A 26,403-nucleotide genomic window follows, 5' to 3' on the forward strand; every position below is an offset into this window, starting at 1 on the left:
GCTCAGTTCCCCTCCCCTCCCCTCTATTGATGAACTATGCCAGTATAGACATTATTATGTTGTTGTGTTCTGTGCGTGCCGCGCTACTACTTTTCAGTATTATGCATGAGTAACTTTTATGGTTATTGCTGCCCCATATTGTGCAGACTGCATTGTCTCGTAGTCTCTCCATCGGTAAGCATTGCATTCTTCATTCTTGCCATCAGTTTCTCTGCACAGACCCAGTCGGCCCATTCCTGCGCTGGTACTGTGCCTGTAAACACCCGCTCCAGCTCAAGTGCATCGGGACACAATTGTTTCTTTATTTCATGTTTTATTTACAAATTATACTTGTTTCTTGCTTAGCCTTTACAGCTTGTATATTTGGACAGTATGCATTATTCTATGCCTGCTTATACCTTGACCCACCACTGATTGTGTTCATTTCACAGTATTAATTCTGTTTTTAAAACCTGCACTTTTTCCCCCCCTGTCCCTTGCCTAGCAACATTCCCCACTCCTCCCATTCCTGTTTTGGCACCAAGGCAGTGTGTATTTAAAAAAAGTTGGCACTAGTGTCATTGTGATACCCCTGATGACGTTTTGGTCTCCAGGCAACCCTTCAGGTCTGGGTGTGATACAGTATGTATTAATAAAGTAACATCTCCTCTAATCTGTTTGTGCTGGCATTCATTTCCATTTGGAAAGGTGTGAGAGTTCGGAGATGGTTGAAGGAGCGAAAATGTGAGTGAGGGATGGAGAGGGTGGGTAACATGGAGACACACAGGGGTGGAAGGGGAGCTGCACCGTTGCCTTCTCTCTCTGGTGCGCTATGAGCAGCGACGTTGCCGTCTCCCTGCCCAGAAGCTTAATGAGGGCGAGCTGCTGATATACTTCCCCCACCCTTCTTTTTATGCTCAGAACTACTGTTGAGCACAACAGAGAAACAGAAGTATTTATTAAAACAGCTAACTGGAGGGAGCGAGGAGAAGCCCTGATCTGCGGCAGCAACATCGCTGACACCTGTCCTGGGAAGTTAGAGCGGGCCATTGCGTTCAGTGGGCCACTCCAAACCTGTACTTACATTAATTATTCATTAAGCAACCAGTAGCCTAAAACAAAATGTGACCAGACTTTGGTTTCTCTCCATATGAAATTTATATTGCATAAAATATAAACTTGCATCTGAACAAACCCATATCGTTGCACAGCAGATTGTCACACACCAGCTGAAAACACTTCAGCCTTTTAATGGAGCAATGGATATACACCGCATTTGTTTGAGTAGTGTTGCAATCCTTAACCAAGAAACCATTATGGCATACAACATACAAGTAATTTGCAGGTATGAAAAGTTCTTAAGGGCTAAAAAGTACAAGCATAAATGAACATTCAGCCAGGAAAGTGCATCTTTATCAGAAAGTAATATATGGTAAGTGCTAGTGTGTATAAAAAATAATAATAATAATAATAATAGCGGTCTATATATTTCAATGAAAAGACTCAAAATTACTTTAACCAGCACCATATATAATTCATTTTCTGGGACTGCTACTATCTAAAAACAATAGGCCCATATGTACTAAGCAGTTTCCACCGTAAGACACCTTCTGGAACCAAGCGACTCCTTACAAGCCCATTCAAGTTGATCTTTTACATTATGTTAAAGGTTTGTAAGGGGTCTTCCAGCATCACAAAGTGTCTTATGGTAGATAAACATGGGCCATAATGTGTTGTCCCGCCCCTACGGTCTATATGCTAAACCTTCCAATTGGCAAGAGCGCTAAAATTCTGAAAATAACTACTGCTTCAGTGAAGCGAGTTCATGCAAAGCATGGTTAGTCATAACACCACACTAAAAGGAATAACTACTTTATACAATATGTAAAAATACAAAGCGCATAAGACCAGCCATCAATATTTAGTTCAGTGTAAGCAAAAAAAAAAAAAAACGTAACTTTTAATCTCTACGGCAACCACATTTGGGGTAAATAGCACAGGAATTTTTGGACTTTTTTTTTTTTTTAAATATATTTATGCGATATTAAAAGTTACATTTTACGTATTCATTTCTATAGATTATGCTTAATTTGTTTGCCGATTTAGTCAGCAGCTCACTCAGGTGGAGCTTTTCTTTCATCTGTGATATTTGTAAAAAATAGAACTTACAGTTTAGTGCTGGAAGTTTTGTTTTGTATTACCAATGTCCTACAGTACTGTATGTTACAATAATATTACAAAAAAAAAATCACATTATTAGGATACCTTTATAAGGGCACTTAGATTAATACCTTTGTATACTGTAAACCAGTATTGTGATTTGTTTTCTTTTTTTTTTATATAGAGATACTGTACATACTTCTAGTAAAGAACAGTAAATAAAATAGCATTGTACCATGTAAGCAATCCAAATATTAGGACTCTTAAAAGTATGTTGTTTCATTAAATTACCAATAGAGTTGTGTTTTGCAAAAAAAAAAAAGTCATGTAACAAGTATGGAAAGCATGAACCCTAAAATTATTATCTACAGAAACTGTAGATAGCCCAAAGAGCTACAACACATATGGTAAAAAACAAAACCCATACAGAATTAACTGTATGTAAACAAGTTTCCTTCAAGTCAACTCAATTTATAGAAAAAAAAAAAAAAAGTATGCGAGTGCAGTAAAAATGGGCAGTAGCGACATGACTGGCTGTGTCTAAGATACTGTGGAGCTTCAGAATAAAAGCATCTCACAATAATTCAGGAATTGTTTTGCACAGTGTCAAAACACATCCTGATGACAACTACACGTTTGCAGATCACTAATGGCATGTCCGGTAATGTCTGGAAATGAAAATGCTGCTGACAAGCCTGGATCATTTTGCGTATTAAGATACCCCATCGCCGCCATCGCTTTCGACAATTCGATGTCTCTTCTTTTTCCTCATCGCTACACATCGCGTTATGGCGAGTGCCCCGCCTTTCAGAAACCGAATAAAGTTGTCACCAACCAGCGGTCCTAGTGCAAAAAGGTTAGGTTCCTTGGAGGCTTCATAAGTATATGGATCAATCTCAACAGGATTACCCTTGCATGTGATGGGATGATTGTGGTGGTGCCCTAGGCTTCGACCTTGCTCTTTTAAGAAAGAGAGGTTGGGATGGGAACCTATCAAGACGAGAGCCATAGAAATTTTTAAAACTTTCTTCAGTCCACAAGTACTTTGCAGGACACACTTCATATCTGGCTTAAGAGAATGCACACAGTGCTCAGGAAAGCTAGTGTAAGGTGGCTGCAGGGTGGAAGCTGTTGCATATGACTGTGTGCACATCATACGATGGACCTTATGATATTCTGGATAAAGTTTTTTAGGCAATTGCTTAAAAATCAGACTTGGATCATTAACACGCCTACGGAAAGCATGTATCACTGGAATGTTGTTGTTGTAAGCGCACAGCACGGCATCGGCTGCCGTGAGCCCAGCACCGACGATCAAAACAGGGTCTACTGTTCCACTAAACTTCGCTTGGCTAACAGCCGATTCAAACGCCGTAACAGAATGTAAAACGTAAGGCAGGTCTTCTCCATTCACCTCCAGTCGAGCAGGCTCATCAAATGTTCCTGTGGCAAGAGCCACATTCTCTGCAAAAAGGCAGAACGGCTGGTGAGAGCCATCAGCTGCTCTTTGATAGCCTTGAATTTCCCAATTCTTCTTGATTAAGACAGACTGGTCATTTTCTTTCTGGATTTGGGGTGGTTCAGGTGAAACCTCTTCATTTTCCTGGCTTTCAGATTCCTCCTGTTCCCGGTAGAGTCTTGTCACAGAGGTAATATAAGTGTTGTCAATAAAGTTTCTTTGGAGACCCATTACTTTAACATAATGTTTGTAATAAGAAGCGACTTCTGCTGGTGTGGCTCGATCAGTCTTTATATTCCTAAATTAAAAAAAAAAAAAAAAGATAAAATTGCAGGTTGTTTAACAAGAAGGAAAAGGATCAACTTTTACCAAACTTAGAATCATTGAATTTGTATAACACCTGGAACGTACACACTCAGCCATATCTATTTATACACATATAATCCTGTAAATATTAAACTCTGATGGCATCTTCAACCAATTTAAAACAAATGTAAAGTTTATAATGTGCACTTGAATTAAAAAAAAAAAAATGAAATACTACATGATGATATGATCGAATTGGTGCACGAAGCATCAAGGGGCCTAGACCATTGCAATGTTGTATTATTTCCTCCAGATATTCTCTCTTCGAGTCTCTGATATCATATAGAGTAGACAGTGGAGTTAGAAGAATAGCTATAATTAAAACAAACAAAAAAAATGCACTTCCTCTTCCCACAGTTGCAGTTTGTCATCATAAATGGACTAACCAATAAGATTTTGTTCCTATTAGATCACAGATTTTAGCAAACGTTAGTCACATTTACCAATCTGGCAAAAATAAATAAAAAGTTTGTCACATGCTGCTGGTCTATACATTTTAGACAGCGGAAAATAGAAGCAAATTTTAATTAAGAAATGGGATACATCTATATATTGTGCCAGCGATCTACACTGGGCTTTGCAGAATATACATTAGAAAACAGAGCGAGGTTATGAAAGGGGAAAGAAACTGACAGCTTCAAAGATGACCAAAAATGGAAAGAAACAAAAAAGGCTTAAAAACAAGACGTGGTTATCCACCGCAATAGGGTCCACCGGGGTAACTACCGCCTGGAAACGCCCAATGAAATCAGTTTCCATGTGGGGTCCCAAATCAACATCACTACAGTGTAATGAATAACTAATGTGGGCATTTACTTAGTCTTAAATAAGTCAACTAGGAAAGCAGCATTGAGATGAATATCTTGTTTTCCTTAGTTAACAGAGATAACATGAAATACTGGTCATTTTTTTTGACAATTTGTATGTCAGAATATCCAGAGGCAGCTCGAAGAGCTGCATGATGCAATTAATTTCTCCTCCCTCCCCCCAAACATATCAATATCTTATTGAGGTTATTGTGTATGCAAATTTGAAACAAGGGATCCAGAAGCCGTCATTACACCGTAAATAATGATATATTATTTATAATAATCATGTAAATAATTCAGCCATAATGTATGTGTAGCTGCTCTTCTTACAGTAGGTCTTTTATTTCGCTGTAGTCCATGCAAGTAATTCCCTCAAAACATACATACATATACAAACATACATACACACACACACACACACACATACATATATATATATATATACACACACACATACACACATATAGTAAGCCTCTTTGAAATTTTGCTTCAGCACAATAATCTCTCGCATTATTCTTAATAATTTTTTTTCCCCTGGTCCCATAACACTAGTACATACGGTACCAAGAGCATATTCTACCAGCAAGCACCAAACAGGGACAGTTTTCCTCATAGCAACAGATATTGTGGAGGTTTCCATCAAAGATGTGTCGTATGAAAAAGTGGCCTAACCAAAAATCAACTTTAGCTTCAAGGATTAGCTTGGTGAGCAGCTCTAAAAGAAAATAGATGACAAATGTACGAGTGAGTAACAAGCCTGTCTACTGTAATGGCAGGGCACAGGCAAAAGCTTGAAAAGCAGACACAGATTCTTATTATTAGTGTTCAGCTTTTCAGAGGTGTATGACCAGCTCCCAGCTGGATGGGATTATACCACAGAAGACACTAGGCTGAAAAGCTCTTTTCTACAATGACAATCAATGTTGACTAGTTACTCCCACAATTTAGTTTTTGCCCAAATCTGAACAACACTGGTATTTTACAATTACATAATTTACATCTGGTATATGTATACACACATATATCACTTCTTTGTTCTGTCTTATGACAACACTTCAACGCAACCCTACTTATGCATCTTCTGTATCAAAATACCCTTTTGTACATGGAAATCTTACCTTCTTTTACCCAAGACCCAATCTTTAAATTTAAGTCCAGGTAATTCCATCCAGTCGCCTAAACTAAGTGTCAACATGGACCCTTCCATATCCTAGGGAGAAAAAAATAAAAAAAAACACAAAGTAAGTAAAATGGTGAAACCGTTTAAATTTTATTTATTTATTTATTTTTTAAAACACCTCCTGTACTCATTGTAACAGAACACAGAGAAAAATAAATAAAATAAATAACTATTCCATGGTTTGTAATGTAAGCTAGCATTACAGCACAAGTATTTCAATGATGCCTCAATATAAAATGAAAGATACAACAGTAAAATGCATCATTACAAAGTTGTGTAATGTTCTATGCCGGTCATAACCATAAAGGGAAGGAAATTATTTTGCCATCTATTCAAATTGGACTAATGACAAACAGCACAGACACAAGGAATTTACTGCTCAGGGGTAGGCTGGCAATCAAGACAGTTCTTGTGCTAAAAAAAAAAAAAATACCTTTCATACCCTGAAAATGAAACGTTAGAAGTAGGAAAACAAGGAGGTATTATGCTTCTAAAAATGCTGATTATGTGCACGAGCAATTTCTTTAATCTAACGCCCAGCAATAACCAACAAGCGATTCCCTTCACACACGCATTGCTTGTGTACTGATGTTTCGAGTGATTATGGGGGGGGGCGACACAAGTTTTGAGTTATCAGTTCTATAAATACAGCTGCAGCGGCCGTTATTCAAACACTTCACGCGTTGTGTACATCGGAATACCGATGTCATGACGCGGGATGTCTTCCAACCGTACCGCCTTAAGACGCGAGTGCGGCGAGTGCAGAAAATGGCATTTTAGCGGTTTGGATTTGAAACACCTGACATTGACACAGTACTGTACACATTGCAATTCATTCATTTGATTGCACCCAAAGAAACAGACTCCATGAAATTCAACAAAGCAATTGCGATAAGCGCGGGTGCCTGGGGCGATTGGCTGCGTTCATGCTGTGTGGAATACAGCAGAGCACACGAAATCGGCGCCGTGATTTGTTTGAATAACGGCCACTGCAGGTGTAGATAACAGAATGCACTACTGCTTTGCATTATAGCATGTTCATTTTACTGAATGATCCCTAAAGGATTAATGTGTCTAAGTTAGACTTTAAAAGAATCTACTTTATCTGCAAAGTATTTTTTAGTCAGAGCTGGGTGCATTAAATGTGCAATTAGGAGCCATGAGAAAATAAATATGCTTAATTGATAAATATTTACAATATGAATGCACAGTTCTCCATCATAACAGAACAAAATCTAATATGGTGTGGCTACAAAGCTAGAAATGCTATTCACAAACGAAAATAAGACACAGACCAAACCGCAATAAACAACCAGTCTAGAAATCTTTTGGGATTGTTTCACGTCAAATGATACATTTCAGGACAACATCATATTAAAAAGCATCATAAAAACACAAATCCTATCATGAATAGGTTATATTGATGTACTGCACCTTTAGGGGCCTATCCTCCACGCTCTGGGACGCTGTTCCCGCACTAATTTTAGCAGGCGTAACAATGTTCCTGCATTTCTAAAGGCCCCTCTCCCCCGGACCCTACCTGTGGAGTGGTTGCGGGAGCCCACCCAGGTGGACCCAATATGGAAGTTAGACCCCACCTTATGCACTCACCACCTGGGTGGGCTCCCTCAGTCACCGCTCCACAGGTAGGAACCCAGGGAGAGGCCTTTTTTTAAACATGCACTGGGGCCTGCTGATGCCTAGTTCCGCCATTGTGTACGACCTACTATTTCTTACTGGACCATAACAAATATCTTGCAACTTTTACAATAATTATTAAAAACTTCTCGGAAACAATATGGACAATTCAAACAGCTTCAGTGACTGCCATTTCCAAAAAAAGAAGGAAAAAAAAGTTACTTGCATGCCAGGCTCCACCAGGTGGTCCTCTGCCAAGCACTATATGAGGAATATAGTGCTGTTGCTCCAGTTTCCATTGCAGAACAGATGGGTAGTCATACCCAAAATCAGCATTTGGATGAAGCAGGGTGTCAAACAATACTGCAACAGGATTAGCTGAACGCCCTTCAAGACCTTCAGACAAGTATTCTAAATCCTAACACAATGAAAAAAAAATATTATTTTTTGTAACAAAGTATCCATAACAAACAAAAACTCCTTGTTTCTATTTTCAGGAATAGGTCACAGTATACATACAGTATATCAAATATATATAAATACATACAGTATATAAAAAAAAATTATATATATATATATATATATATATATATATATACAGTATATATATATATATACACACATATACACACACACACACACACACACTATTTAATCAGTTATAAGAAGAATGCAGTACGCTACAACCTTAAACTAGTGGTAAAAAATATTTAGAGCATCATGGAAACCCTTTGGAGAGTTCATCTGACTGTGGAATCCCAATCAAAATACTGTATCAAAAACAAAACAAAAAAATTCTATTGCCATAGAATGTATTTTCTTCAAATCAAAGTGGTTTCTTTCAACAGAATGAAAAATGTATATACTAGAACCATTATCCTTTTTTAGTAAGATGACTTCATGTAATGAATCTTTACATTTTTTTTAAAGCAATGCAGATTGGAGTTCAAAATAAAATAGGCACCATTGCCAAATTGTTTCTGTGGAAATTGTGGTGACCAACGGGATAAACCTCAGAGTCCCAAAAGGACACAGCTGCGCGCGCACGGTGGAGCAAGCGCACCCACTATATTACGAGCCTTAGGCGGGACCCTAACTTAAATATTGATCTCTAATACAGATTATTGGGAATTTGAATGTATACATGTTTATGACAGTATGATGTCTAGTTGTTTCCAGGCCATTTACCAAATGATCATTTGTAATGTGTTTTTTGATAAATGATTCAATAAACATTGGTTCTGGGAAATTACACGCACAGTGCCACCTTTTGCTTCAAATCCATTTATATAGATATAAATAATATGCTTTGCTTTCAAATTGCAAAGCCAGCATAACCAGTCTCACACTGATGAGACCCAAAATGTTGAAGCAACGGTCTGCGAGTAGGTTTACTGGCTATACATCTTAACCCAGGCTGTGCTGAAAAGCTGTGAAATGCAGCAAGCGTAAGCTTATAGGGGTCCATGTCAAAATGGATTTGAAGCAAAAGGTGGCACGGTGTGCTCATTTGCATGTCATTTCCCAGAATCCCTTGCTGCAGTGGAAGCACTGTATGCTGGACGATAATGGTGAAAGGCGGGGTTGCAGACCTGTCTAAGACATGCAAATGAGCACACACACACACACACACACACACACACACACATTTCCATAATATAAATTCTCTCACAAATGCACACATACTTGTTATTCAGTGACTAGATTAATGAGCATTCACCTTATGCATAGAAATTCACTACAGGTATACTGCAGACGCAAAAGACTGTTTATATTTGCCATCACTAATAGTAATTGCACTATCAGAGGCAATAGTCGATAGACGGAATGTCTATGGGAGCTAATATCTATGCAGTGACGTATACACACATACTGTACTTGGAGGGAGAACATGGGGACTGCTCGTCTCATTTGTGTTTCTCAATAAAGCACCCTTTTTTCCTGACCGTGGGTTTTTAGCATCAATTATTGCCGTTTTCTCGCTGTTGCTTTGGATGCCTGCCGCTTCTCTACAAACTACAGTATATCTTGATATCTTTGCAATACTAACAACCTCTGGATATGTATGTACAGTGGCAGCCGCCTTTATCCTAATGCGGCCGCCACCGCTGGAATTTTAAAACGCGGCGTGCGGCCTTTTTTTTTTTAGGTTTCCCGCTTATCTTATGAATGCGGCCGCCGCGCGGGAAACTCTGATACAAAGGAGACAAGCATCGGAATTATCCGGGTAAGTTTTAGAATAAAGGTGGCCGCAACAGTACAGTACAATATAATATATATATATATATATTTGCAATTTGCAATTATCCTGCCTGCCTCTCTGCCAATGTTCTTATCCACAACTCCCCCCCTCCGCTGTTACTTGTCACAGTTTTATGTTTTATTTAACACAACTATTTCCGTAAATAAATACACACACACAGCATAAAGAAACCAAGTCAATACTTCCCCCAATGTTAATACATTGTTGATAAGACACTACAATTGTAGCCACACAAGTGTAGATAAAAGTGGATACTTATTGCTGCATTCTACATAGGGTGTATAGCCATGTTATACAGCTCGTTCGCAACAGTGTATACCTCCGGAGATTTCGTTGTCATTTAAGACCACATATATGGGTATGCTGTTGCAAAAAGAATGATTTATAGTCAAATAGAATGCCAATAGAACAAAAACAAACAAACTATTCTTATATACCAGTGGTGCTCAACTCCGGTCCTCAAACCCCCCCCCCCCCCCCCAGGTTTTCAGGATATCCCTGCTTCAGCACCAGTGGTTCAAACAAAGGCTAAGTCTTCAACTAAGCCCCTGATTGCGCCACCTGTGCTGAAGCAGGGATAACCTGACCTGTTGGGGGGGGGGGGGGGGGGCTTGATGACTGGAGTTGAGCACCCCATGTATAGAAGAATAGCCGTTTATACAGCAAAATTAAAAGACCCAAAGAGAAAAAAAAATTAATACATTGATATTTGGTACTTTTTGCAGAATGACAAAATGAGACCAAAGATCTGGCACTGGGATAGAACAGAGTTCTTCCCCCAAAAGGTGCTTTTAAACAGGCCTATTTCCCAGAAATGTACTGTAAATGTATAACATATTTAGCCACAAACTCTGTAATGATTATTCACTGAATTTTCAGTCCTATTGCTAAATATGGTATTCTGTGGACTTTTAGTGGTTTGCTCTCACTATAGCCTGGTTCCATACGAACTGAAAGAGTTTGGTTAGGGACGTCTCATATGGTCTTCCATGTGTACACATTTCACTTAAAATGAGATCAATACAAGAACATGGACACGTTGGATTGGCGCCACACAGACACACCTGTTCTGGGATAGAAAGGTGCCTTCCTTCCTCTAATTTGTTGTGGAGAACGGAATTTGGATGCACAGCATCTGGAGACAAATAGGGCATGTACCCTGACAGCATGTAAGACAGACAGATTCCCGAAGGGCCATTTCCTGAATGATAAAAACAAACAAAAAAAACAACACTTTAAAATTAATACAACCAGATGTATTTCAATACAAAATGAATACCCTTGGACCAGAGCATGTTCCTTCTAAGTATCACAAAAGCAGATTACATTTTTTTTTTTAAATCTAAGAATTGCTCAAAACTTCTTAAAGCTACTAATCGTCTTAAAGGCTATTACGTTTTGATCCAATCTACTCAGGTATGTATGCTGGGATTACAAACCACATGAAAAACAAAAAGCACCCCATGCTAGTAAAACTAATAAAGCTTTCCCAGTAAATCTGATTGAAAGGCTGTTATTTCATGAAACGTTCTGTTACCATTTATGGACAGCGGACAAGTCAACATCTAATGCAGGGGTGGCCAACTCCAGTCCTCAAGGGTCACCCACCAACAGGTCAGGTTTCCAGAACATCCCAGCTACAGCACAGGTGGCTAAATAAAAGACTGTGCTGAAGCAGTGGTATGCTGAAAACCTGACCTGTTGGTGGCCCTTGAGGCCTGGAGTTTGGCCGCTCCTGATCCATGTTAGAGATGTATGAATGTCATCAAAATTAACTTTGCAAAAGTGTTGTGGTTGTTGTTTACACGCCATGTTTTCCCCTACATTAACTCGATAGTTCGCACTGCTTGAAATTGTGAAAATGACCGCTTAGAAAGGGCCACGTGACCTTGCACATTCATTATGCAAAGAATTTCTATATTACTGTATTTTTTATTTTATTTTTTAAATTAGCAAATGCTCTGATTATTTTCAAGAAACATGTGCACATCTCTAGTCACATTGTAGTGAAACTAGGAGACAAGCCTGATATTTATAGCCACTTCCTACGAACATGTTAAATATTCAAACCTCAGCGCAATGCATGCACAGTATGAGGGTAGTGATATGAAGTCGTCATGTTTACAGCTTCAAACCTTATACAAATAATTTACAGAATGGAAAGGGTGAAGATGGTCGACATCATTCTGTTCTTCTTAGTTCTGTTTATGTATGGGACAGGCGTCAACAGTTTAATGGCATCAATGAGTGCACTGTGGGTTTTTTGTTTCCCAATTTGGCCAACTAATGATCATCTGACCATCATACTACAGTCATCCCTGGAAAAGATGAAGTTTTTCCTTGCCCGTTTAATCTTTGGAGCATTGTTTTACGCTCCCCCCCCCCCCCTGTAGGGCATAACGCTGTACTTGTGTCTTAAAGCTGAACTCCTGCATGCAATCTTCTTTGAGGCTAGCTAATCCATGGATTACACCGTCCTCCTCCTCCCAGATTGCCAAACAGGTGTCCACTGGGCAAGAATGCTCACCCAGGACACAAAATGGCTCCTGTGGTCAATTGAAAGTTGCAATGACATTGGCAGATAACATTGCAATTTTCTTTCTATTCATAACCCAGTGACCAGATTTGTAGTTTGTCTCAAGTTTGTCATTTGTACCAAAATAAATAAATAATAGTAATTATAAAAATTATGAAACTATTCAGAGTAGGGAATTGTTGTGCCTGCCAAAATATGAATAGTAATATACTTTGGCGTAATATTTTACAATCCCCCTCATGAAAGAGATAACCTTGGCATTATTTAAAAAATAAACACAATTCTAGGGGTTCAAATGAATTGCATGCTAACCTGCAATCGGTGTATGGCACTGTAATAGTGATGTAGTTGCTTACTTGTATATAGAGTGTGTTTACACACAAGTTGCATCACTATCAGATAAAGTTACATCTATTGTTATAAACGTTATATACTTGGCTGAGGCAGCCATTATTTATAACTGCAGGATATGAACAAATCTACCAAATGAGGGAAATGAATTTGGGAAGTTCAATGCAATAACAAGGTTACGGACAAAGTACAGGAAAGTATGACATCGTATTCTTCTTACTCAAACGTCTCTACTCATTTATATAAAAGACACATTCAATAGATTTTAGATTGTAGGAAATCCCCTTCAATATACTGTAAAGTTAGTAATCCAACAATTGGGTCCATCAATTGGTTTGATTACCTATAACAATAATTTCAACATTAAGCAAGTAGCTTATGCAAATGTATAAAATCATATTAAAAACAGGCAGTATTTTAAATCTCACCTATAATAACCACTGGCACAGTCAGTGGCGGGTCCCTTTGTAGAGTAGTTTCTTCTACTAATGGCATGGTTTCGGGTCCCAATGCTATTGCTGAAATGCTGTTCCTGCAACTCACGTGTCTTCGGTTTCAGGGCCACAGCTGTAGAGAATAAAACATTCAAAAGGTCACCTTGTAAACATCCAACAAATGTTTGTTAGACAGAATAATAAAACAAGCAACTACATTAGGACAGATAATACATTGTAGGGTTACCAGGCAATACACACTTACGCACATTCATCATTGACAATGCCCAAAACAAATAAGTAAGCCTAGCACAACTAATTAGTGGAAGCCATGTATAGTGGATCTTTCAGTAACCTGAGAATGGTTTCTTTCATATACGAAGTACTTATCTTATATGTTTGGAGGTCAAATAATTCATCTTTACCATAGATGGGGAAGGGAAAAAAAAGCAAACCACCGGAAAACTATACTGTTCACATATTTTATTTGTGTGCAACTCTACTTGGCTTTGAAAGTCAACTCACCTGTACTAGCGAATCTACCAAATTTATTGTGCATTACAGTAGGCACTGTAATACAATTCATTGGCTACAAAAAGGTTGACAAACTTTTAGACAAACTGAGCCAGATCACAAAAAGCAGTGTTAAAGATTGATTTTACACAACAATAAAAAGTCATTATAAAACTCAGGATTTGCACCTCTATTGATTAAAAATAAGGCACTGGTGCGAATGACTTCCCAAAAACGTGACTACTGTAAAACCGACATTGAATAATAAAATATCATCTAGAGATTTAAAAACACCACAGCTTCACTGGAAGGTGTCTATAAATAGCATGGTTTAGCTGTTGAGCACCCGCTAGTTCCCATCCTGTGTATGTATGTATGTATGTATGTATGTATGTATGTATGTATGTATGTATATCCCAGAATCGCTTGCTGCAGTGGAAGTGCTGTGTGCTGGGTGATAATGGGGAAAGGCGGGGTTGCAGACCTGCCTAAGACATGCAGATGAGCATACAGTTGCATTTACATTTGTATATATATATATTTATATTTATTTATTTTAATGCTTAATGCACAAGTGATATTGGAAGTAGATGAAATGCTTTTGTAAGATACAGGGAAAATAAATAACTTTCTTTAAGGGTTAACCACTGAACATAAACTTCTCTGAATTTCCCCATCTCTCCTCCCAGTGTCCATGATGGCTCATAAGACCCCAGTTTGCATGTGTGTGCATGCAGTACATAAAATATACATCCATCTTCAGCCCTGGTTGATGCACTGTTGGATGAAGGTCTCCATAATTATGTTCCAGGTACAGAAATGCTGGAACTTCTCAATTTCCTGATTTCATCCTCCCATCTTACTTTGGGTTGTCCTCTGTCTTTTGATAACTCTTGGGATCCATTTGAGTACCATCTTTGTCCACTGACAGGTCACGTCTTCTAGCGATATATCCGGCACACTGCGATTTTTATTACCCCCCCCCCCTTTGTGATGTCACTGATTTGGGTGTGCTGTGGAACTCATTCAATTCTATTTCATGTCTCTTCGGGTAACACTCTGCATACATCTTTGTGTGGTCTGAAACTTCCGATTTGTCTACGCATTTAGGGTCCATGTTTTACATCCATATGTGAGCACAGACGGGATACACTTGCCTTTTGCGGCACAGTGGAAGGTTCTCTTGTAATCTTTCTTCTAAATGTGCTCCATCCCATCTTCATTCTCTTATTGATTTAATTCGAAAGATTCCATCCATTGATACTTGCTGGCCAAGGTAGCCAGTCTTTGACTTCTTCTAGTTATATAGATTTGACACATTTGTTGAACATCACTTTGGTCTTGCCAAGAGTGACCCGTCTTATTACTTGCATCGACGAGTTCGCTGGTTTGTAGCTGTAAGTTTTTGGGACCTGTGACAAAAATAACAGTGTCATCTGCAAATCTAAGGTGATTCAAGTATTCGCCATTTATTGTGATGCCTTGCTCTTCCCAAGTCAAGATCTTGAACAATTCTTTAAGTGTTGCTGTGAAAAGCTGACATGGTGTCTTCCTGTCGCACTCCCTTGCATCGTCATGTAATCCAATGGTTGATGTAGCACTCTCAAATGTCCTTATAACATCAATGTTCACTTCAACATTTGACTTCTTATACATATGCAAACTTACACCAAAACAACCAAATTCCATACCGAGTTGTCAGGCTCTGAAAACAGGCGTTTAATAAACATAAAGGAGACTAATTAAACAGGATTGGAGGGCTACATAAGCTGGCTGCCATACTACAGTATATAGTGCTTTTATTACAAGCTTGTAATTAACTAAAAATGATTTTGCAGAGATCCAATGTTGCAGTGACCAAGGCGGAGTTTGGATCTAGATCATAACATAAATTCACAGTGGATGCCATTTCTAAAGGCTCCCCAAAAAGGTGTTTATATACATTTGTCAGAAATAAAGGTAAAGCTTATAAATGTACTTGAAGTAGCAAATTACCTGCTCCTAACCCATCAGTCTCAGTTTTTTCATTTTTAAAGATACAGTATCTGGTCTAGTGATCTCTGGAAGCCCAGCAATTCCAGAAACAATATATAGTCTGTCTTGTACCATAAACAGGGAGACCATAGCTGTATACAGGCCTCCTTCATGGTTGGTACTAAATTTAAAAAAAACGGCAACGTTATCTTTTTCAGCATATAGTTAGCTACAGTAAAAAATAAAAAGCAGACATCTAATGGCTGAATCATAGTCAAGGACAAGCTCATTGTCTGAAGGATCGGCACACCTGTGCTTACAGAAATAGGTTGCCTGGGGAATTGCAGTCAGGTGGGAGATGTGAAGTGGTTGTTATAAACTAATATTTGTAAAGTATTTTTTTTTTTTTTACTGAAATGTTTTTATTTCACAGTCTAGGAGTCTGCCAAGGGTCCACATCAAATATGTAAGTGGCTGTCTGCAGTTTCCTTGTGGCTGCAGTTTCTGTGTGTGTCAGTAGCAGTGTGTGTGCTGTTGTGTTGTATATCTGTGTAGAGGTGCTGTGTGTGTGTGTTAGTTTCAGCAGCAGTGTTTATGGGTGTAGCAGCAGTTTGTGTGTGTGTGTGTGTGTGTAGAGGTGCTGTGTTGTGCGTAGAAGTGTGGGGGGGAGAGTGCAAAGTTTAGTAAGTGACTGCATTTTTATTGTGGCTGCAGTGTGTGTGTTGTGCTGTTGTATGTGTAGCAGTAGTTTCTGTGTGTGTGTAGAGCTACTGTGTGTGTGTGTGTGTGTGTGTGTGTATAGAGCTCCAGTGTGTGTGTGTGTGTCAGTTCATTTGCCTATCTGCTGTAAAACCTCAGACCCTATTTGATACTAGGCTTTTATCTATATACAGTAGGGCCCCACTCATACAGCGGGTTAGGTTCCAGAAACCCACCGAAAAGCGCAACATAGCATTTGTGCGGTCTGCACAAAAAAAAAGGCTATATTCACCCGCTGCCTCCCGTCCCTCCAACTCTGTCCCAGAATGCAGCATTGCGGAAGCAAGCAGAGAAGGGATTGGGCAGGAACCGAGGAACAGGGGAGGGGGCACGTGTGGAAAGCATGGGCTGCATGACGCAACCCGGTGCGCTGGGGGGAGGGGGTAACGGACACCAGGGTGCGTGCACCAAGCACTGAGTCAGGAAACATTTATTTCTAAAGCCGCATGATGGCGGTCACTGCACCAAGCCCCGCGGTTACAGAGTCCCTGCGCTATCCCCATGACAATTAAGCAAATTGGCAGGGTGGGGGGGGGGGGGAAAGACGCGTGGGGCCCCTGTAACTCTTACCTTCTCCGGCGGCATCTCCCAGCATCTTCTCCTGCATGGTTGCATCATCATTGCTCCGCGATGTCCAATGGCGTCACGTAGATTTGACAAAGGAATGTCACATTGCATTTTGTCATGGCAACAAGACGCCATTTGACATTGTGGAGCCATGATGATTGGACTATGCAGAGGGAGATGCTGGAAGGAGGAGATGCCGCCGGAGAAGGTAAGAGCCGAGGCACCGCACATGTTCCTGCACCAAGCCCCGCAAACATCACAGCCGCCCCTGATCCCATGCATTTTATCATTCCCTTTCTGTTTTAGCCTCTACAACAAATACACCACCCTTTCTGTGACGTAGGAACTCCCCACATTTCCCCTTAGGCTGCGTCCATAGAACGTGGAGCAGTGCTGAGCCGCGCGGACGCTGATGCTCACCTGATCAAGCATGAGCGATTTCATGCCCATGCAGGCGAGCCAGCGTCTGCGATCGAGAGGCGGCAGAGGGAGGCGGGGCAGTGACGTCGCTGGGCCAATCGCCCGTGACGTACTGACGTCACGGCGCTGTGACGTTGACGCTGCTTCGATGTTTTCAGCTGACAGTGCGCTGAAAAACAGCTTTGCTGTCGGCTGAAAAATCCAACTCGTCAGCACGCCTGCGGACGCTCGCGTGAGCCCCCTCATTGAGGATGCCGGGGCTCAGCGCAGAGCGTCCGCACGGGTTGTCCTTCTATGGACGTGGCCTTAGTCTGCTATCCTGAAGCTTCAGAGCATCATCTCTTCTTTTGGAAAGTTTAAATCATAGCCCGTTCTAATCCTCTAAGCTGTATATAAATATGGTCCTTTAGTATTTATTTTCATTTTAGAGCATAGACCAAGCACTATTTTAGTAGCCCTTCTTTGCACACTCAAAATAATTTATGTCCTTCTTGAGATATTGTCTCTAGATTTTAACACTAATCTAGATGTGGTTTTAATAATTATGTACTATATAAAGTGTCATCACTTCCTTTCTGCTGCTAATACAGCTCCCTGTAGAAGCACACATCATGTGATCCTAGCTACTACTCCCAGCATCTTATACTGCTACTGTAGTTAAAGCTGCAGTTCAGTCTTTTTTTTTTTTTTTTTTTTTACTTCAATAGTTTTATGTGTGCAATCTCTAATTACCTAAAGAACTGTGTAGCTGCAGGTCAATTCGTTCTCCATGTATTGATAGGTCGAAATTTGGTGACATAATTAGCGAAGGGATCTGTTTATATTCTGCTTGTCTGTCAGTGGAAGCTCATGAATATTCATGAGCAATCCTGCACTGACGCGCTAGAGGGAGGGCAGGGCTGACAAAGGGGTGTGCCAGGGCTTGTGACAGGACATGAAGGGGCAGTGCCTTAGCAAATGGCTGTTAAAATAGAATACAAGAAAATTGGTCTTTCAATGTTGTTTTTTTTAAAAACAGAAAATGCTAAAAGTATTTTTTCTTACTACAGAACTGATTTATTAAAAAAAAACACACATGCAGGATATTGACTGAACTGCAGCTTTAAATGGATCAGAGATGAGGTTCTTTCAGGGACTGGAACAAAACATTCTGGGAACCAGTAGTTGGCAACCACTGGTCTAAACCTCAATAAATGACAAGCTATATGCAAATTCAACTCCATTTTCAATTGCTGGACCTCTCAGTTCTCCATGGCAAATTTTTCCCATCCAACTGCTATGACCTACAAAAGTTGTTATATCACCACTGTGATATGTTAATGATCGTACCCATACTTCATTAGCACAATAGGTAACCACGTATGCACAAAGATAACCAGTACAGGCATACCCCGGTTTAAGGACACTCACTTTAAGTACACTAGCGAGTAAGGACATATCGCCCAATAGGCAAACGGCAGCTCGCGCATGCGCCTGTCAGCACATCCTGAACAGCAATACCGTCTCCCTACTTGAACCGAAGCTGTGCGCAAGCGGGGAGACTAAAGAGCCTGGTACAAATGCGTTATTTACATCAGTTATGCACGTATATGACGATTGCAGTACAGTACATGCATCGATAAGTGGGAAAAAAGGTAGTGCTTCACTTTAAGTACATTTTCGCTTTATATACATGCTGTGGACCCATTGCGTATGTTAATGCGGGGCACGTATGTAATCATTCTAGCTGGACTAGTTTTGTTTTTTGGTATGTAATTGCATGCCTGTTACATTTCAAATGCACTGGATATTTTAAGTATGATAAAAAAAATCCAAACTGTTACATGCCAGTTTGGAAATGCCCATCTGCTACCAGGACTGCCCGGTTTCCATGGAGTAATATACAAAAACACAATGCTATCTATTGGGAAATGGAGCATACAGGTTGCATATTATTTTGTAAGAATTAAACAGTAGTTGTGTCACCTCATACATATGTATATAATAATGTATACCCTGTTCACTTATGTAAACTATGTATTTGTAACCATGTATTATTTGTCATTGTAACTCTATGCCCAGGACATACTTGAAAACGAGAGGTAAAGCTCAATGTATTACTTCCTGGTAAAACATTTTATAAATAAAATATAGTAAAAGGTGTAAATACAGATAAGTACTCTATGCATAGTTTGACTTTTGGTTAAAGTGTATTTACTTTGACAAAGGCCTTTTGTTTGTTATTCTAATTTAATATCAAACTTTTTTATTTTATTTTTATTTTTACAAAACACTTAAATCTGGTTAAGAAATCTAAAAATCAATATCCACTTGAAAAAGATACCTCCCTCAGTTGAACCCGTTTCAGTTAAGTTGTAAATATTATTTTTTGTTCTTGTCCTTGCATTGTACTGCTCTGTGAAATGTATTGACAGCAAGATAATAATAAAGCCATTGTTCACAAAAATGTAATATATAAATGTACGTTATTGAACTTACCAAAGCTGTACGGTTTCCCCATGTATGTGTGCAATAATTAATGATTCCAGGGAAATATTAGGCCTTAGTACTTCCATGCAGCGCTACTGCCCAAGTTATGGCAAAAAACGCAGTAGCTAGGAGAGAATTTGCTGGAACTCCATAATATTCTGATGAATAGACCCAAAGTGTATAAGTGTAAACATGAAGGCAGATAAATATTTACCATGTAATAAAGACCTTAACAAAAATATATTTTTGTAGCAATAATTAAAAAAAGGAACTTGCAGATTCCACAAATTAGCTACATGAAGAATATAATCCTCGTTTATGTGGTTTAACCTGGCAAAATATCCATTATTGACATTAAGAATACTGGTTGCAATTTTGTACGTTGCTTTTTGCTTCTGAATTTGTACGGAATCAATTTACAAAGGAGGCCTTTCAAATCCATGTGATTTTCATTGCTGGTCCTTCTAGCCTTGTAGTGGTTAAAGATCTGTGCGTACTCAATGTCATACAAGAAGCCCCGTTTTACAGACTTTAGTTGCTTGGCAATCAAGTTCTCTAAATGATGCGGTTTTGGAATGTTTGGCAGGCTGTGTCATGAAGCATTAAGCCAAAAGAATGGATCCAAAACATAGCGGATTAAAGCACTTTATCAGAAGTGTATTACAATTCCTTTCCATTCTTACATTCCAGACATTCGTTGTCCAGCTCTGAAATACGTGGCTACTATAAGCGTTTTGTACATTGATGTATTTTCGTAAAAATACACACACAAAAAAAAAAAGGGGGGGGGGGGGGAAATCAACTTCTAAAACCTACATGTGCTCGATGGATGACCTAAAAAGTATTTTCTATTCTAATTATTTTACCATTTCAATTGTTATTTTACAGTTGCGTCACTGTGCTTTGATGCATGTCAAATGTTAAAATGCAGCGCTGGCTTGCATCCAAGAGAAAAAGGTAAATCGTGTTATTAACTAACTTTCCTACAATTGGTAAAAAAAAAATGTTTTACTGCCATTTGAAGCATTAATATTACTATGACAAATAAGAGAAATTTTTTGATCCAAAACACAAAAATGTAAGCATCTGGTCATAGGATACAATCATGTTAACGGTCAAGTAATTACCTCATATAACGTAATATATAGTAGTCACTACCCGAATCACCGAGACAAGTAGGCAAAAAAGTCCTTCATTACACTGATATTTTATTTCAAATTACTCCTACTGTATAAAATATCTTATATCTTGATAGGTAATCCTATTTTATGACAGGTAAAATGAATATAAGCTCCCATGCATAGTCACACACAAGCCACCTGAAATACACAAATTGTCTTCATCCCTTCCCTGAACTATCTAAATACAAGAAGCTTAGGAAAAGTTATCTGCCCAAGTCTAATATTAGTTTGATACACTGAAAACCGTTTGTGCCTTTGCTATACAGTAGATACTGTATGTGGATAGAGGATGAAAGTGACCAATCCAACTGAGATCAATGAAGTTTTCCCCCATTACTGCAGCTAACTTTCCAAGGACTAACACAGAACAATCCAGTGACCAGATCTAGTTTGCAGACAGATCATTGGTACAGTAACTCTAGTCTCCCCTGCTCAACTATTTATAATATTACATTAAATGGATTAAATCAGTAAGAAGAAAAAATTAAAAGGGAAGCAACATGTCTTTATCCTACCGACAGAAAAATTACATGCAGACTGATTGTAAATACATCTGCTGCACCCACAGAGCTTACATGAAAACGCCCCATGCAAATGTATCCATTCCTTAAATAAACAGTGGCTTTATGTTGCTAGGCGCTGAACCAGCTATCAAAAAAGGTCGTGTGAACACACAGATCCTGTAATAAACCATACAGTAGTAAGGATGGGGGAAAGCAAGCAAGATGTGCACATCCCACCACTAGTCCTCATTTTCTGATGCAATAGACAAGATGCCTTTCCTTTCCCACACTGTATATTGACTGCTGAGCAGGACATCAGAGGCCGCACATGACATCTGCAGCTCTGACCCTGTAGCGCGGGATGGGGAAGCAACTAGAAACGTAGCTAACTTATGCGTTTCATATTGAGCACGTAAATGATACATTGCTTACATACACACACACACACACACACACACACACACACACACACACACACAACAAAAAAATAATAAAATTAAAAAAATGTAAAAAAAAAACCCAGGAAAATAAAGATTTTTTACAATATACTACTGTACATATTGTATACATAAAAAAATATATATTGTTACAATATATGTTATAATGTGAATGAATCCTTCACCCGCTATATTGAACTTTGTTTTAAGGAACCATTTCATGTACAGTATAGTGCTTGTGTAAGCTGGTAAAACCCACTGTATATGACGTGACTCCCGTCTCACTCAACGTCTTGCAAGTGTCCAATCAGCCTCGCTAAGGTCGCTGATGGTGAACCACCTCATCTACAATCAAACTACAGCACCTGCACAACATAGGCAATGTGACTGCATGGGGAATGCACATGTAACATCGCTTGCAGACATCGGATCACTGCAGAGCTGCAGGGGAAGACGACTTTCACAGTCATGTTATCTGCCTGACACAATCATGCTTTTAAAACATGCAGGGGAGTGAGACAAGAGCAGGCACCTGTTCTGCCAAAATGCAATTCACACTATGATGGTAGAAAGAGGCATGGCACGACTACCCGGAATTTGTGTCTGATGTGTGCCCCCGCCCCCGGCCCATTCATCCCTTACATACCCAGCAGGCTGACAATTCCTGGAGAAGCAGCAGCAGCAGCAGCAAAGCACAATGTCTCCCTTCCCCTCACTGCACGCCCGCAGCAGGAGGCTCACACAATCTTGCAGGATAACTCTTTCCACGGCAGACCCTGTGATGTCTCACACACTGAGGCACCTGAGGGTGAAGGGAGGGTGCCGTGCACAGATCTAAGTGGGAGGGGGGTAGATGTAAGGAGGAAGAACCAGTCTGTTACAGGGAGCTGCACCGGTCTGTCATCACTGGAGAAGGAGGAGTAAACTGGTATGAGAGGAAAGGAGGAGTCACAGGAGGCCGGAGATGGAGAGTGATATGAAGCAAAAGAGGAGGCAGATTAGGAAGAGTGTGAGGGGGCGGGGAGAGGATGACAGGGGCTATGGATGGGATTTAGAGGGGAATACTTTTGTTAAACCTGTGTGTTTCTATAAAAGGGTTGAGTCCAGCTGCCTGCAGCTGTGTTGCGTTAGGAGGAAATACAAGTTGTTTTTTTTAGGGTGTACTCTGTAATTTGTTTTATATGACCAACTCTAAAATCTTTTAAATATGCATGAATTAAATAATTACACATTGTGTGCATACTGTGAACATCTCTTGACTGGAAAAGTTCAAGTTGTAAAATAATGTGAAGAGCAACTGAATCCCAACGCATTCGAAAAATGTAAATACTTACAATTTGATATCATACGGTTAGATAAGAGTGAAAGGATGTGGCCTTCACCTAAGAAAGAATGTCTCCTGTATGTCTTATCAGCACATTATGAAATCAGTTCTGCTGTGAGTTCATACAACTGTAAATTCTAGAATGGCAAGTATGTCAGTGAGAAACAGACAAGCCCGGGTTATAATGTTTGTATTACAGTACCTCCAACACAATGTTTAGATTACTTTGTTCCAGTGGTCAAAGCAATTTAAAAAGTAGTGGTCCTGTGCCTAGTTTAGAAAAGATCTACTTTTATTAAACCTTTGTACAAAGTGTATTGTACAAAGATTTAGTAGTAATCATGTTGTTAACATAAGGGGGAAACACTTCCTAAAACAAGTTGCCTTTTCTTTAAAAAGAAAGGTAAATAGTGATACTCTGTAAGTAATGATAGCCACAAACTAGCATAAAGAATTTTGATAAAACTGTGTAATTCAGTTCTCATAGTCATATTGGTTGTGGAGAGATGTAGATTCATTGCTGAGCTGACACCTTTCATGAATGCACAAGTTCTTCATACTGTATACAGTATATGACATTATAGTGTACAGCGTTTTCACATATTCACAGGTCTCTTCTTCAACTGGACATCCAGCAATGAATAACAAAAGAAATGTAATCACACAACCCCTTGTTTACAGTTAATTAACCACATTTAAGTAATATACTTTGGTTATCAAGTTAAACTTTGATTTACTTTTAAGAGCATTCTCAATATAATATATATATATATATATATATATATATACATATATATATATATATATATGTAGCCGAGTCCCCCTACCCTGTCTCCGGTGCAGGGGAGCTGTTCAGTGGGTTTCTCGGAGCTCCGCGCGATTGGGAGGTGGGGTGGCCATTTTGAGTGTTGCGCATGCGCAGTGCGGCGAGGCACGCATGCGCAGTGGAGGAGGCGGTGGCCATATTAGTGTAGCTCTGCAGATGCAGCCGCGGAACTACAAGTCCCAGAATCCCTAGAGGGAGGGACTGTACCACATGGGACTGCCCAGCCAATAGGATTGTAGCAAGGGGTAAAACAGGATATCCTCCATGTGCAGGGAGCACGTGCGCCAGTCCTGACGGAGGAGCCAAAGGAGAAGGTAGTGTCCAGGGAGCACTGCTTCCTGCGCTAGGCCTAGATCTTGCCCCTAGGTCCCAGTTAGGCCCTGAGACACCAGAAGAGGAGTGTTGCAGTCCAGATAGGGAATCTTTCCCTTATTGTTATTTCTTCCCCGGTGACCGGACGGCCACGCGGTGCCCTGCGGCCTGGGACCAGGTCACAGGATCCAGAGACATTGTGTAAGATCCTCCTTCTGGAGCTCACACTGCAAGGAGGATCAGGAGCCTTTAGGTGAGAAGGGATTTGTGTTGGAGGCCCCGCTACGTGGGACCCACTCCAACTCACAACGCAAAGCAGCACCTGGGTACTGGAGAACCCAGGCAGGTACCCAACGTGCACCTACATCTACAATAAGATGATGCCCCCCCGGCCCTGAATTTTCCAGAAGCCCTACCCACTGGTTGCCCGCTCATTTACCCCAACCTACCCATACAGATGGAGGATTTTATTTCCCGATCAGCATCAGTGAGGCCTGCATGGCCATCCCCTGAGAATAGCCCCAGACAGAACTAAGCTAATCCAGAGTCAGCTCACAGCGGTTGGATTGTGTAGTCGACGCTCGTCCGGAGGCACAGACATCGAGGAAGTATTACAGAGATTGGCTGACCAATTTGCACAGTCCTCCCAGAGTCATCACTATCGCAAGCTGAAAGCCTTCTCTGGGGTGTGGCACACACCACTGGGAAAAGAGGAGTTTGCAGAGTGAAGAGACCATATGGTTGGTGCAAGTGCTGCCAAAATGGACTTGCATGGGCGCTATCAAGAGACAGCGAATCGTGTAGTGTCTGTGGCCCCCGGCCGCCAACATATTTCGATTATATCATGAGTGCCATGCCAAGGCCGATGCCCAAGCTCTGATTCAGGCCTTAGCCAAAACCTATGGCAATAAGGACGACCCCATTGCGTTGCTGGTCCAGTTCCATGCCCTCAAGAATTTCTTCGATGGCTCAACTGGCCCTGTGGACCCTGATAAACAAGAAGGTCATCCTCGTGGCTGGTCTAGATGATTATCGAACTAAGCAATTCCTGCGGGGAGCATCGCTCACACACCCCCTCGTGGCCAGGATCTGCTGCACTCTCTCTACAGAGAACCCTCCTAACTTTGATGATCTAATGGATTAAATACAGAATCAAGAGGTCATCCTGCAGTCTCAGAGTTCTAAGACGTTCCGGGAATCATCCAATGGGAGAGTAAAGCAGCTCCATCCAAGAAGTCTAGTACGAAGGAGAATCCTGAGGAAAATACTCTCCAGGGTCCTACCCGACAGACCCCCCCAATACCTAGGAGCACGGCACTAAACCCTGGCTTCAATAAGACCTGAAGCAACCATTGCTTTAACTACAACCAAGAAGGTAATTTTGCAAGGGACTGTCCAAAGTCAGACACTTCCTCCCCACGGAGGGGGCCTTCACTGTGCAGTCGGCAGAACATCCGTCCACACCCTCGGATAGTGCCCCTGCGACTAGCCCCGAAAGGAGCCCCAATCAGATGCCTACAATAGAATAAGAGGTAGCGGTAACAAGGGAGCGGGACACCATGCACATGTAAAAGAGGAGAGATCACAAAAATAGTACAATACTGTAAAGTACAAAAGTGATATTCCTATGAAATTCTGCAAAGATTATACTCACAAGCAGACAGTGAGTAAAGGCATTTCACACATATAGTGTACACAAACAGTAGTCTCACGTAGAGGGGCGTCTGGGGACCAGGATGGAATGGATAGGGTACACTACAGCAGAGGACAAGAACACACCATAGCGCGAACTGTGCAACAATTTAATACATTTAAAAACACTTCACAAGTGCTCACTTACAAAGTATAAGAAAATATCAGGCAATAAGGAATCAGAGGTACAGGCATATGATGATCTCACCGCCCCTTCCTCTCCAGGATTTGCGATTAGGTTTGGAATGGAG

General features: G+C 40.3%; 1 protein-coding gene across 2 annotated transcripts; it reads right to left on the minus strand.

Moving 5' to 3' along the window:
- On the minus strand, positions 1-22,943 carry OSGIN2 (oxidative stress induced growth inhibitor family member 2). 2 transcript variants are annotated; one of them, XM_075582959.1, is made up of 7 exons: positions 22,645-22,943; positions 14,552-15,100; positions 13,170-13,308; positions 10,919-11,055; positions 7,818-8,009; positions 5,892-5,983; positions 1-3,896 (listed from the first exon to the last, which is right to left on the minus strand). In XM_075582959.1, the coding sequence occupies exons 3-7, from the start codon at positions 13,234-13,236 to the stop codon at positions 2,852-2,854; spliced, it is 1,533 nt and encodes a 510-aa protein (XP_075439074.1). In that variant the 5' UTR covers positions 13,237-13,308; positions 14,552-15,100; positions 22,645-22,943; the 3' UTR covers positions 1-2,851. The 2 variants fall into 2 exon arrangements, with proteins under 2 accessions (XP_075439074.1, XP_075439073.1); XM_075582958.1 differs by lacking the exon at positions 14,552-15,100 and having other exon boundaries at positions 2-3,896; positions 22,645-22,942.
- Between the last annotated feature and the right edge of the window lie 3,460 nt (positions 22,944-26,403).

Source organism: Ascaphus truei, chromosome 2, assembly GCF_040206685.1.
Source record: "Ascaphus truei isolate aAscTru1 chromosome 2, aAscTru1.hap1, whole genome shotgun sequence".
NCBI classification, from domain to species: Eukaryota; Metazoa; Chordata; class Amphibia; order Anura; family Ascaphidae; genus Ascaphus; species Ascaphus truei.

Coding starts and splice junctions, on each gene's coding strand:
- OSGIN2 (XM_075582959.1), bottom strand. CDS start 13,236: ATGCCATTAGTAGAAGAAACTACTCTACAAAGGGACCCGCCACTGACT. Junction 11,056..13,169: donor TGTGCCAGTGGTTATTATAG/GTGAGATTTAAA, acceptor TTTATCATTCAG/GAAATGGCCCTTCGGGAATC. Junction 3,897..5,891: donor TGGGTCTTGGGTAAAAGAAG/GTAAGATTTCCA, acceptor TTTTTAATTTAG/GAATATAAAGACTGATCGAG.